This window comes from Microcaecilia unicolor, chromosome 6, assembly GCF_901765095.1.
Source record: "Microcaecilia unicolor chromosome 6, aMicUni1.1, whole genome shotgun sequence".
In the NCBI taxonomy this organism is placed as follows: domain Eukaryota; kingdom Metazoa; phylum Chordata; class Amphibia; order Gymnophiona; family Siphonopidae; genus Microcaecilia; species Microcaecilia unicolor.
This window is the reverse complement of record NC_044036.1, coordinates 276,385,444-276,399,783: the sequence shown is the minus strand read 5'-3', so window position 1 is coordinate 276,399,783 and position 14,340 is coordinate 276,385,444. Positions and strand designations below refer to the sequence as shown.

The window sequence follows — 14,340 nt, the reverse complement described above, 5'->3', positions numbered from 1 at the left end:
CATCCTCGACCTGTCCGCCGCTTTTGACACTGTCAATCATAATTTACTTCTTGCCACACTGTCCTCATTTGGGTTCCAGGGCTCTGTTCTCTCCTGGTTCTCCTCTTATCTCTCCCACCGTACCTTCAGAGTACATTCGCATGGATCTTCCTCCACCCCCATCCCGCTTTCTGTTGGAGTTCCTCAGGGATCGGTCCTTGGACCCCTTCTTTTTTCAATCTACACCTCTTCCCTGGGCTCGTTGATCTCATCTCATGGTTTCCAATATCATCTTTATGCTGATGACACTCAGCTTTATCTCTCCACACCAGACATCACCGCGGAAACCCAGGCCAAAGTATCGGCCTGTTTATCCGACATTGCTGCCTGGATGTCCAACCGGCACCTGAAACTGAACATGGCCAAAACCGAGCTTATTGTCTTTCCACCCAAACCCACTTCTCCTCTCCCTCCACTCTCTATTTCAGTCGATAACACCCTCATCCTCCCCGTCTCATCTGCCCGCAACCTCGGAGTCATCTTCGACTCCTCCCTCTCCTTCTCTGCGCATATCCAGCAGACAGCCAAGACCTGTCGCTTCTTCCTCTATAACATCAGCAAAATTCGCCCTTTCCTCTCTGAGCACACCACCCAAACTCTCATCCACTCTCTCATTACCTCTCGCCTTGACTACTGCAACCTACTCCTCACTGGCCTCCAACTTAACCATCTATCCCCCCCTTCAATCCGTTCAGAACTCTGCTGCGCGTCTTATCTTCCGCCTGGACCGATATGCTCATATCACCCCTCTCCTCAAGTCACTTCACTGGCTTCTGATCAGGTACCACATACAGTTCAAGCTTCTCTTACTAACCTACAAATGCACCCAATCTGCAGCCCCTCATTACCTCTCTACCCTCATCTCCCCTTACGCCCCTACTGGAAACCTCCGCTCACAGGACAAATCCCTCCTCTCAGTACCCTTCTCCACCACCGCCAACTCCAGGCTCTGCCCTTTCTGCCTCGCCTCACCCTATGCTTGGAATAAACTTCCTGAGCCCATACGCCAAGCCCCCTCCCTGCCCATCTTCAAATCCTTACTCAAAGCCCACCTCTTCAATGTCGCTTTCGGCACCTAACCATTATACCCCTATTCAAGAAATCTAGACTGCCCCAAATTGATTGATTGCACATTTTTTTGTCCTTTAGATTGTAAGCCCCTGTCCTTCTTTGTGAAATTGTACAATGCTGTGTAACCCTAGTAGCGCTTTAGAAACGTTAAGTAGTAGTAGTAGTACTTTTTATATTTATATATACGACAACCTTTAAGTCAAGCTTTAAGTAATGAGAGCACTGTCACTGAGCTAGAGACTGTTCCAGGACTTCCCCTGAAGAAGCAGATGTGAAACGGGCTCCCCATTGGGATGATCCATTTATAAGTTAAGTCTCTCTCAGTCTCTCGAATGCTCACTCCATGTATTGAATGACATCTGCCAGTGGTATTCAGGTTGTCATTAATATAAAGATATAAAGTGTCTTCAATTCATTATGGAAATTGAGAAGACTAAGACCATTCTTCGCAAAATCTTCCTTACCATTGTTCAATCTCTTGTCCTAACAAAATTTGATTACTGCAACTCTATTTATGCAGGACTTAAAGGGGATCTCCTCAAAAAACTACAAACTGCTGAAAACACTGCTGCACATCCCATATTCAGACTACCATGTTTTACCAAAGTACCCCCCCCCCCCCATCTTTGCATTGGCAGCCAATAAAAGATAGATTATCATTCAAGCTATGTACCTTCATTCATAAACCTTTATATGGTTCGGCCCCAATATACATGAAGAACCTCATTGAATTACCCTGACGTAATGCCTCTAAATCATCTAGAGAATATCTTATCCTACATTTCCTGAATTGTAAGAAAGTAACCCACAAAACAATCCACACTGCTAACGTTTCATATCAAGGCACTAAAATTTGGAACTCCTTACCTAAAACCTTCAAATGCACTGATGATTATTTGTTATTCCAAAGTCTATTGAAAACATACTTCTTCATTCGAGCCTTCAAGGAAAAAGCACTCTTCTCAAATAAACTCATGGCATTAATTTTTGCCTCATCCTACCTCACACTACTCCTATCCCAGTTAACCCTAGTCCTTTACCTTTTTCCTACATATTTCAATTATCTAGCTTAAATAACTAAGGGCCCTGTTTACTAAGACACATTAGTGTTTTTACCGTGTGCTAAAAATTATCATGTGCCAATGTTAGAGACACCCATATATTCCTATGAGTGTCTATGTTGTTTAGTGTGCACTAATTTTTATCACACGCTAAAAACGTTAGCGTGCCTACAGTACAGCTTAGTAAATAGGACCCTAAGTATTTAATTATATCTGTTCCTAACTCAAGTTTTACTGGTCTAACATTATATGATGTATTTTACTTTCTGTTAATATATTTTGAACATGTTCATACTTTTCTAATTGTTTTGTAAGCCACATTGAACCTGAGTTCTACTCGGACTAATGCAGGATATAAATGTCATAAATAAATGTTTTCATCTGTGTAGCCTGTTAACTGCATCTAGGTCAGTGCCCAGCATTTTGATTTCTATACTCTTCTCTATCATTTTCACTCAATAATCTAAAAATAAGGAGCTATATGAAACTAGTAAAAAGGAGATATTCTTTTTACATACAATTCTGCTGTACAGCCTTCCTCTGCATGGCAGCATAAAATTAAGGGTCTCAAAACAGGAAGTCCTGTTAATAAAAATTAAATCCTCTACCTTGCAAATGTAACCCCTGAAACAAATGTAAACTTTCCATTGTTTAGAAATTGTGTGCACCAGGGATACTTCTGTCCTGGAGCCTCAATATAAGGATATGTCATTCTGAGGAGCCAATGTGTCAGGACAACATGACATCTGAAAAGCACAGCATTGTAAAATGTATGACAGCAATCTTTGGAAATCCTCTTTTTTTTTTTTTTTTTTTAATAAATGGTACACAAAATTTGGACAGGCATCAAGGTGAGCTAAACATGAAAGTCAAGATACTATTGAAAATAGCACTATATATTTTTATGGTAGTGTTAGGAGTCCTGAATACAAAATGTAATAATCTTATTGTGTTGATTTGCTCCTTTGAACTTTTAGTAAGCTTAGAGCAAGGTTTGGATTTGTGTATTCAGAATATGTATTTAAATTACTTTGATACACTCTGCATTGAGGAAGCTACATAGATGTGTATGCTTTGTTAATCTTTGTGGTAGATTTGTTCAATATCACTTCTAGATTAAAGTTTGTAAAGCATTAATATCTCTTATGCCCTCCCGCGGGAGGTGGTGGAGAGGAAAACGGTAACGGAATTCAAACATGCGTGGGATAAACATAAAGGAATCCTGTTCAGAAGGAAAGGATCCTCAGGAGCTTAACCGAGATTGGATAGCAGAGCCGGTAGTGGGAGGCGGGGCTGGAGGTTGGGAGGCGGGGATAGTGCAGGGCAGACTTATACGGTCTGTGCCAGAGCCAGTGGTGGGAGGCGGGACTGGAGGTTGGGAGGCAGGGATAGCGCTGGGCAGACTTATACGGTCTATGCCAGAGCCGGTGGTTGGGAGGCGGGGCTAGTGCTGGCCAGACTTATACGGTCTGTGCCCTGAAGAGCACAGGTACAAATCAAAGTAGGGTATACACAAAAGTAGCACACATGAGTTGTCTTGTTGGGCAGACTGGATGGACCGTGCAGGTCTTTTTCTGCCGTCATCTACTATGTTACTATGTTACTATTTGAATAAATTAATGTTAACTTAGGGCTCTGTTTACCAAACTGTATTATAGGCACAGTAGCATTTTTAGCACGTGCTAAAAATTAGCATGCACTAATGCTAGAGATGTCCATAGGGATATAACTCATGCATCTTTTATGGTCTCCGGAAGGCCTATAATATGCAAGTTGTTTTGCCGCCCCTGGTTCTCTTGGTCTTCCACCCACTCCGACAATTGCTTATATTGTACCTTCAATGATCCCAATCTGCCCTCCGTTGAACTGACTCGGTCCTCCTGGGCAGAGATTTGCACCTTTGCTTGTTGCATGCGTGCTTCCTGGCTGGCCTCTGAATCCTTCAATTCCTCCATGGCAGCATGCAGCTTAGTCAGCTTGTCATCTAAAAGCTGTGACATGTGTTGCAATGAGACCTGAACAGTGTCCTCAGTAACATGTACCGCTGGGGAATCTCGCTGCTCAGTCGCCATCTTGCGCGCGCCGCTCGCAGCCTGCTCCCTGCTGAGACGAGCCGAACAAATTGGCATACCAGGCTCTCCTGGCTCTCTGTGCCTCTGTTTTCACTGAAAAATAGGTCCCCCTCGCATCGGGTAAGATCAAATCTAGACAGGGGTTTCTAATCCATCGCGGGGGTGTGAGAAAAGGGGGGGGGGGTTGCAAATGAGGGAGTGGAGCTGAGCTTACAGGTGTCCACTCAAGTAGCTGCCATCATATGACCCCTCCCCTGATTGTAACTCCTAATGCCTACCAATTAACTGCATGTCAACACCAGTTATTAATTGTTATCACCTATACTGAATCCCCTGTCCCCCGATATGGGGACCAAACAATTATTATCAGCACCCAAAGGAGTGTCTACACAATTTATTTCATATAGATTACATTTTACGTTGCTACCCTCTTTGAGTGAAATAGCATTCATCTCATCATCATCTCCTTCTCTTTGATTCCTTCTCAAAATGTACCTCCTTCATGCTGCTAAATTAATGTCAATTTCTTCTTGATATGTTGTGCTGTACCACATTGCATCATGTACTGTGTGGAAATAGACTCAGATAACTTGGATTTTAGTTGTGTCACACTGCATTGTAGCCCACCAGCTTTTTCCTTTATACTCAAACGTTATTTCCAGAAGTATCAGGCCTTGTCTTGTCCTAGCACTAGATTCTTTCCTTCTTGTTAGGAGCTCTGGGGTCCTTTTACAAAGGCACACTGAAAAATGACTTGTGGTAGTGTAGGGGTGGGTTTTGGGCGCGCACCAATCCATTTTTAGCACGCTTATAAAAAAGGCCTTTTTTTACCGAAAATGGACGTGTGGCAAAAATCAAAATTACCATTTTGGGTCTGAGACCTTACTGCCAGCCATTAATCTAGCAGTAAAGAATCCACTTGGCGTGCGTCCGTTACGTGGGCCCAAAAATTAAAAATATGTTTCAGACACGCATATCAGGCGCGTGCCAAAAATGAAATTACCGCAAGAATTACATGGTAGTCAGGTGGTAACTCCATTTTGGTGTGTGTTGGGTGTGTGTAGACGCTTACGCGGCTTAGTAAAAGGGCCCCTCTGATTTTTGGGAATGGAACGTCAGCTCTGCAGCCAAAGTTCAAAGAGCACCTCTTTCTCTTGTATTCTCTAACAGTGTTTTGCTCTGTCTCCTTTCTCCTCATAGGAAAGGATGCGCGCCTCTTTGTGTTCAGGCTAAGCACCATCAGGAAAGATTTAGAAGAAAAGCAGATAGTGAAGAGCAAGTACGACTGTAGAGAAAATAAACTTGAGAAAACAAAAGGTATTTCTTTTGTATTTTTTAAACATTTCTAGCCATATTTTTGTCACCTTTCATATAGGGATACTTATTACTGTTTTTTTCTTGTTAAATATCAAATATATTATTTTTGTCTGAGTTATGTATGCAGTGGGCTTATTCTTCTCTCTTATCAGGGTTTGTCATCAGACCTAATCTTGTTTTGAGTATAAGTGGGGGATATTATCAATGTGGAGGGGCATAAATCCGATTTTGGAGGTTTTGTGAAAAATGTCCAAAAATCCAGTAGCGAACATGGCCATTTTCAAACCAGAAAAACGTCCAACTTTTTTTTTTCAAAAATGGCCATTTGTTAGACATTTTCGTGTTCAGTGTGTCTATATTTTAGGAGCATTTTCGGGGAAAAAAAATCCAAGGGAAAAATGCACAAAAACAAGCCATTGGGATGTATGGGGGGAGGGGCAGCATTCATAATAGACTGGCCAAGAGATATCCCAGCAGAGCAGTGGGGCACCCTAGGGGGCACTACAGTGGACCACATAAAACTTCCCAGGTAACTAAAAGTATGCACATTCCTCCTCATGTAATAAATAAACATTAAGATTAGTTATTAGGGAGCCAATATTTAGCCAGTGGGAGGCAGCCTGCATAAGTGCCCCGGTTGGCACTGACCCCAGATATTCAGTGCTAGGCCGTTTCCGGTGACTGGCATTGAATATCTTTTTTTTTTTTTTGCCAGCATTAACTTATCCAGCTAAGTGAATATTCAGTGTTGGTCGGTTAAGTTAATAGCAGGCAAAGATAGGACTGCTATTTATGCAGTCTGCTTTATCCGCTAAACTTAGCCGCTCAGCACTGAATATTGCCGGTTATCGCGTGATATAGCTGGTTAACGTTTCGGTGCTGACCACAAATATTCAGCAGAAGTAACCAGCTATCTTGCACTGAATATTCAGAATTACCTGCTGAAACACTATTTAACTGGTCAGCATCCATTTCTGGCTGGTTAAATAGTTTTGAATATCAGGGGGTAGGTCTTTAACACTTTTTTTAAAAACTTCTCTGTATTTTTTTTTTTTTTACTTCTGTTTTAACCTGGGGAACTGGGTTCAATTTCCACTGCAGCTCCTGTCACTTAACCCTCCATTGCCCCAGGTACAAAACATGTACTTGTATATAATAAATAAACCGTTTTAATTGTAACCACAGAAAGGCAGTATATCAAATCCCATCCCCTTTCCTTTTTTACTTCATCGCTTTCTGTATATCATATTATTAGTTTTGAAGTAAAGGAGACAGTTAATGTATTAAAACCAGTTCTTTTTTGTAGAAAAAATGTACCCTTACTCATACAGGGCCAACCTTAAGGGCAGGGTCACTACATTTGGCTCTGCCCCTACAGTAGCCACACCCCCACAATAGCCACACCCATTTTACCAGCCATGGAACGTGTTAAAAGACATCATTGAAAATAGTACACCAGTCCCTAGGTCCAACAAAAGAACCCCTAAGATGACCATAAACTAATAAAGTATGTAGACAAAAATCCAGCTGAAACCACCAAAAACCAGACTCTGGCCTTCAGGACAACACCAGAAAAATATATATATTTTCCCCTTGTACTGTTATAAAGATAGCAGATGTAAATTTGAAAGACTGACATATTCCGTTCACTACATTACAAATTAAAAACTACAAATAAAACAAAAATTTAATACAGCTACCACACTACTTTATCTTAAACTAAAAATAAAATTATTTTTTCTACCTTTGTTGTCTGGCCACGTACTTTTTTTCAGTTGTGTTGGACTCAGTTTGTAGTTTCTACTTTTGTTATCTTCTCTTAACTCTATTGCCAGGATTTCCTGTTTGTTTGTCATTTTTCTCTCCTCCTATTCCTTTCTATTCCTATGAACAACTTGAAAAGCTAAAGGTGGACAAAGCCATGAGACCGGATGGGATCCACCCCAGGATATTGAGGAAGCTCAGAGAGGTTCTGGCGACTCCTCTTAAAGATTTGTTTAATATATCCTTGCAGACGGGAGAGGTTCCGAGGGATTGGAGAATGGCGGAGGTGGTCCCTCTTCACAAAAGTGGTGATAGGGAAGAAGCTGGAAACTACAGGCCGGTAAGCCTCACTTCGGTTATTGGAAAAGTAATGGAAGCGATGCTGAAGGAAAGGATAGTGAATTTCCTGGAAGCCAATAAGTTGCAAGATCCGAGACAACATGGTTTTACCAAAGGGAAATCGTGCCAAATGAATCTCATTGAATTCTTTGATTTGGTGACAGGAGAATTGAATCAGGGACGAGCTATGGACGTAATCTACTTAGATTTCAGCAAAGCTTTTGACACGGTTCCCCACAGGAGGCTCTTAAATAAACTGGATGGGCTGAAGATAGGACCCGAAGTGGTGAACTGGATTAGGAACTGGTTGACGGACAGAAGCCAGAGGGTGGTGGTGAATGGAATTCGCTCGGAGGAGGGAAAGGTGAGTAGTGGTGTGCCTCAAGGATCAGTGCTGGGACCGATTCTGTTCAGTATATTTGTGAGTGACATTGCCGAAGGGTTAGAAGGTAAAGTTTGCCTATTTGCGGATGATACTAAGATCTGTAATAGAGTGGACACCCGGGAGGGAGTGGAAAACATGAAAAAGGATCTGAGGAAGCTAGAAGAATGGTCTAAGGTTTGGCAATTAAAATTCACACGAAGAAATGCAAAGTGATGCTCTTAGGGAATAGAAATCCTCGGGAGACGTATGTGTTAGGCGGAGAGAGTCTGATAGGAACGGACGGGGAGAGGGATCTTGGGGTGATAGTATCTGAGGATCTGAAGGCGACGAAACAGTGTGACAAGGCGGTGACCGTAGCTAGAAGGTTGTTAGGCTGTATAGAGAGAGGTGTGACAAGCAGAAGAAAGGAGGTGTTGATGCCCCTGTACAAGTCGTTGGTGAGGCCCCACCTGGAGTATTGTGTTCAGTTTTGGAGGCCGTACCTTGCGAAGGATGTAAAAAGAATTGAAGCAGTGCAAAGAAAAGCTACGAGAATGGTAAGGAATTTGCGTTACAAGACGTATGAGGAGAGACTTGATGACCTGAACATGTATACTCTGGAAGAAAGGAGAAACAGGGGTGATATGATACAGACGTTCAAATATTTGAAAAGTATTAATCCGCAAACGAACCTTTTCCGGAGATGCGAAGGAGGTAGAACGAGAGGATATGAAATGAGATTGAAGGGGGGCAGACTGAAGAAAAATGTGAGAAAGTATTTTTTCACGGAGAGAGTAGTGGATGCTTGGAATGCCCTCCCGCGGAGGTGGTGGAAATGAAAACGGTAACAGAATTCAAGCACGCGTGGGATAAACATAAAGGAATCCTGTTCAGAAGGAATAGATCCTAAGGAGCTTAGCCGAGTTTGGGTGGCACAGCCGGTGGCAGGAGGCGGGGATAGTCCTGGGCAGACTTATACGGTCAGTGCCAGAGGTGGTGGTGGGAGGCGGGGCTGGTGGTTGGGAGGCGGGGATAGTGCTGGGCAGACTTACACGATCTGTGCCCTGAAAAGGACAGGTACAAATCAAGGTAAGGTATACACAAAAAGTAGCACATATGAGTTTATCTTGTTGGGCAGACTGGATGGACCATGCAGGTCTTTTTCTGCCGTCATCTACTATGTTACTATGTTTCAGCTTTATTCAATTTATTTTCTGCCTCTGTCCACATTTCTTTCTTGCTATCCAATCTTCAATTTCCCTCTTTGACTATGTCTACTTACAACTTGCCCCTCTCTCCTCCCCACTTCCATTATCTACTCCTCTCCCCTCCCCACTTTCATCCAGCATTTCCCCTCTCTCCTCCCCACTTCCAGTAACTGCCCCCCCTCTCTCTCTCCCCACTTCCATCCAGCATTTCCCTTCTCTGTCCTCTGCATCCCTATCTTAACCTGTCCTGCATTTCCATCCTGAGTCCATATCCCTTCTCCAGCTATCAGCATTCCCCCTTCCCCTTGATCAACATTATCCCTATGTCTCCCATTTTCCTCTCCATCCAGCACTACTCTTCTGTATCCCTGTCCCTATTCCCCTCTCACAATGCCCAATATCTCTTCTCTGTCTCCCTGTCCTTCCTCTCTTTTCTCTTAATCCCATGCCTCACATCCCCTACCCCCTACCCTAGGGCAGTATCTCTCTTCTTCTCTCTTCCTCCTCCCTCCCCAGCCCACTACACCTCCATCAGGTACAGTGTCTTTTCCTCTCTCTCTCTCTCTCTCTCACTCTCTCTCTCCTAGGTTCAATGCCTTCCCTTCTTCCTCTCCTGCCTTCCAATTTCTGTCTCTCTCACCCTCTCCCTCCCTTCTACTCCCTCCGCTGGTCAGGCATCTATTCATCTACCTTTCCCTCTAACTCCAGGGTTCAGCACCTCTTCCTGTTTGTCCCTTCCTCCCTCCCCTCCCCCCCAATCCAGTAGACCAGCACCTCCATCTCTCTATTCTGGGTCTAACACATGTCTTTCCCCCTCCATCTGGTCGGTCCAGCATGTGTTCCCTTTCCTTTCCTCCTCATCTTCCTGGTTCCAGCGTTCCTCCCCTTTCTCCTCCCACCCTTTTCCAGTTCCATCATTTGTCCCCTTAACTTCCTCCCTCTCCTTCCTGGTTCCAGCATCCCTCTATTGTCAGGATTTCCTGTTCATTTGTTGTTTTTCTCTCCTCCTTTTCCTTTCAGCTTTCTTCAGTTTATTTTCTGCCTCTGTCCACATTTCTTTCTTACTATCCAATCTAAAATTTCCCCTTTTTTGACTGTCTACCTATAGCTTGCCCCTCTCATCTCCCCACTTCCATCTAGCATTTCCCTTCTCTCTCTTTTCCACTTCCATCCTCTGCCCTCTTGGCTACAGTGTTTTTTCTTCTCTCCCTCCTGGGTCCTGGTCTTCCCTCTTCCCTCTCCTTTAGTCTCTGTCTCTCTCACCCTGTCCCTCCCTTCTACTCCCCCCACTGGACCAGCATCTATCTCTATTCCTCTACCTCTCACTCTCCCTCTAACGCTTGGGGTCCAGCACTTCTTCCTGTCTGCCCCTCCCTCCCAGATCCAGTAGACCAGCACCTCCATCTCTCTATCCCTGTGTCCAGCACCTGCCTTTCCTCCTCCATCTGGCAGGTCCAGCATCTGTCCTTTTTCCTCCCCCCTCCCTTCCCAGTTCCAGCATCTGTCCCATTTCCTCCCCCCTCCGTCCCGGTCCCTGTATCTCTCTCATCTCTCCTTCCACCTTCTCCCGGTTCCAGCAACCCTCCTCTTTCCTTTCTCTCCCCACTTCCTGGTCCCAGCATCCTTCCCCCTCTCTTCTTCTACTCTTTCTTAGATCTAGCGTTTCTCCTCTTTCCTTCCCCCCTTTCCCGGTTCCATCTTCTGTCCCTCTGACTTTTTCCCTTTGCTGCCGGTAGTGGCATTGTATCAATTAAATCAGCCTACCTCAGGGATTTGGCCTTCCCTGTGACGCGTCCCACCCTCACAAAAGCAGGAAGTTGCATCAGTGAGGGCTGGACGCGTCATAGGGAAGGCCCAAAGCCCGGAGGTAGGCTGATTTAATAGATACAATGCCACTACCAGCAAGCAGCAAAGGGGAAAAGTCGGAAGGACTGCTGGGAGGGAGGGAGAGGGACAGACACTGGAACAGGGAAGGTACGGGGGAGAGGGGGATGAAAAGGGAGACAGCCCTGGTTAAAACAAAAGTAAAGTTAATGTTTGTTTCAAAAATTATTTTCATTTTAATTTCGGGAGCTCTCTGGCCCCAGTCTCCCTCCACCCTACCCCACTCAGTCCAGGCACTCCATTCCAGCGCACCCCTGACCCTGGGCTCCCTACAGAGAGAGGAGAGAGCCCTAAGAACCTGCCGCACCCCTTTATGGACCAGCAGTACCTACCTGGTCCTATAGAAGCATAAGCACATAAGCACTGCCATGCTGGGAAAAGACAGCGGTCAATCCAGGCCCCAAGAACCTGGCAAAAACCCAAAATTTAATAGTGATCAATGGACTTTTCCTTCAGGAATCTGTCCAGACCCCCTTTAAACTCAGCAGGCCCAGCTGCCGTCACTACCTTCTCCGGCAGTGAGTTCCAGAGTCTAACTATGCGCTGAGTAAAGAAAAATACTCCCCGATTTGTTTTAAACCTACCACATTCTAATTTCATCTTGTGTCCCCTGGTTCTATTATTGTTAGAAAGTGTAAACAAATGCTTCACATCTGTCCGCTCTACCCCACTCATTATTTTGTAGACCTCTATCATATCACCCCTCAGCCGCCTTTTCTCCAGGCTAAAGAGTCCTAGCTGTCTTAACCTCTCCTCATAGGGTAGTTGTTGTCCCATCCTTTTTATCATTTTTGTCTCCGTTCTCTGCACCTTCTCCAATTTCTTTATATCTTTTTTGAGATGAGGCGACCAGAACTGAACAAAATACTCCAGGTGCGGTCGCACCATGGAGCGATATAACGGCATTATAACATCCTCATGCTTGTTTTCCATTTTTCCTCTCATACAACCCACTAACTTGGAAATCAACAGTGGTTTGGCACCCCAGGAACTAGACAGTATTGCTGGTCCATTGCAGGGAGTAGGTGATTTGGGGCTTCCCTGTGCTGTGTTCCTAAGCATAGGTGCCACTGGGACCTGAAAATGGTATGACCTCAACCTGAGGATCCTGTCGCCAGGGGTCCCCAACTTGGTGATCCCATGTTGATTTTATAACTTCCTATTGATATAGGCATGTACAATCCTTCCCATGAAAAATATTTCCTGATATTGATTTTCAATGTACCTCATTGCAACTTCATATCATGGCTTTCAGTTCTACAGTTTTTCTTCCTTTGGGAAAGGTTTAATTGTTCATTAATATTTAAATATCCTTAACATATCTAATGTTTAGAGTGAAAGTATGTCCTTCCACTTTAAAAAAATGTATTTAAGTTTAGAATTTATTTCACTGTTTCTGTAAACCACAACTGCATTTCCATGAAAATGTCTAACTGTGTACATTTGGCAGAAACAAGAATAACCGTTTTATGATTTTTCAGGCTGCCATTTGTATTCTATTAACACACATCATAGCAATGAGTTAAGAATTGTTGTGGCCATTCGGAACAAGCTACTCCTCATCACAAGAAAACACAACCAGACCAACAGCTTAAGCAGCTTCTCCATGTTGTCACCTCTTTCTGAGTCTCCGGTGGAGGAGTTTCAATACATTAGGGTAGGTTTTTCTTCTTGCAAAGATGATGGAGTTTAGGTTTCTAAATTCCATGTTGCTTCAATTCAGTAAGGATTATGGATATCAATACAGAAAGCAGGGCCATATGTGGGCTTAAAAATAAACCACTGTCAGTGTTGCTGGAATTATCCCTTTTCAAAGATATATATGAATTTGTGCTTTGGTTGATAAGACCCCAGTTCAAGATACTTTGCAAAAAATATCAGAACATTATGTTCTAGTATTCAAGTGGTGTTAGGAAAGAGGCACGCCCACCAACCTCATGCTGGAGCATGTCCAGAATTGACTTAGGTGAAAGCCCTCTAAGCTATCAGTAGCAATTACAACTCTGTTGAGTATCCTCTGGGCAGTCTGCCTTTCATGTAAGAATGATATCTTGGCAAACTTAATATAATGAATTACCCCTATTCTTGACTACAGGAGATTTGCCTCTCAGACCCTCCTGTGGTGATGAGCCTGGTTGATGGTCCTACTGGAGAAAATGACAACATGATTTGTGTGGCATATCGACATCAGTTTGATTTGGTGAACGAGAGCACCGGAGAGTCTTACAGACTGCATCATGTTGATGCAAGTAGGGTAAGTTTTGAAGACTGGTTAAATAACAATAATAATAATCATGAAATTGATAGTGTCAACTCAGCAATATGGTCATCAGCATTCATGAAGACAGCACGATGTCCAAAACCTTGCTAGGGAAATGACCATCAACTCTAGTCTTCCAAGTAGCTAATCCACAACCAACATGCCTAAAGCCTAAGAATCTAGCATCTTATCCCCACCCCATTGGTGAAGGGAGTGGGGGGAGGGGGAAGAGAAACATGAGAAGGATTATGTTTACAGTGAGAGCAGAAAGGGAGATGTTTGATATCAAACAATCAATCCATTAACATTTTTCACAATAAGAACATAAGTGTTGCCATACTGGGACAGACCAAAGGTCCATCATTCCCAGTATCCTGTTTCCAACAGTGGCCAATCCAGGTCACAAGTACCTGGCAAGATCTCAGAACAATAAAACAGATGTTACGATGCTTATCCTAGAAATAAGCAGTGGATTTTCCCAAGTCCACCTTAATAATGGCTTATGAATTTTTCTTTTAAGAAATTATCCAAACCTTTTTTAAACCCTGCTAAGCTAACTGTAAGGTCATCGTGCTGTTTCTTCAGGAGCTGATATTACTGCAGTATTTTTGAAAGCTGGGGATTTACAACATGACTCTTTCTTCTTCCTACCTCATGCCCTTCCTAATTCACTCACCATGTCCATTTCACCTTTCCTGACGGTTGGTGGCATAATTGACACTGCAGCTGTTTGATCAGATCTGTGCAGCTTGCTGGCATGCTATGGATTAGCTATTTCAATTCTACTCCATTTGGGAATGAGGTAGCAGAATGATGAATCATTATTATTTCTATAACTACACGTATGTTTTAATGATACGGTCAGCATAATTTTTTGTTGTTTTAAATGGAATTGCATATTCTCAAGCAAAGGTTTGATTAATTCAGAAGTTAATGGATTTATTGTTTTTGCCAGCCAATA

At 43.5% G+C, this 14,340-nt stretch overlaps 1 protein-coding gene across 1 annotated transcript in view; it reads left to right on the top strand.

The window, feature by feature from the left end:
* GARNL3 (GTPase activating Rap/RanGAP domain like 3) overlaps positions 1 to 14,340 on the top strand; it is a 456,591-nt gene that overhangs the window by 401,849 nt on the left and 40,402 nt on the right. The window contains exons 21-23 of the mRNA XM_030207543.1: positions 5,444 to 5,560; positions 12,601 to 12,776; positions 13,215 to 13,373. Coding sequence (XP_030063403.1) covers positions 5,444 to 5,560; positions 12,601 to 12,776; positions 13,215 to 13,373 — 452 coding nt within the window. The remainder of the gene's footprint in view (positions 1 to 5,443; positions 5,561 to 12,600; positions 12,777 to 13,214; positions 13,374 to 14,340) is intronic.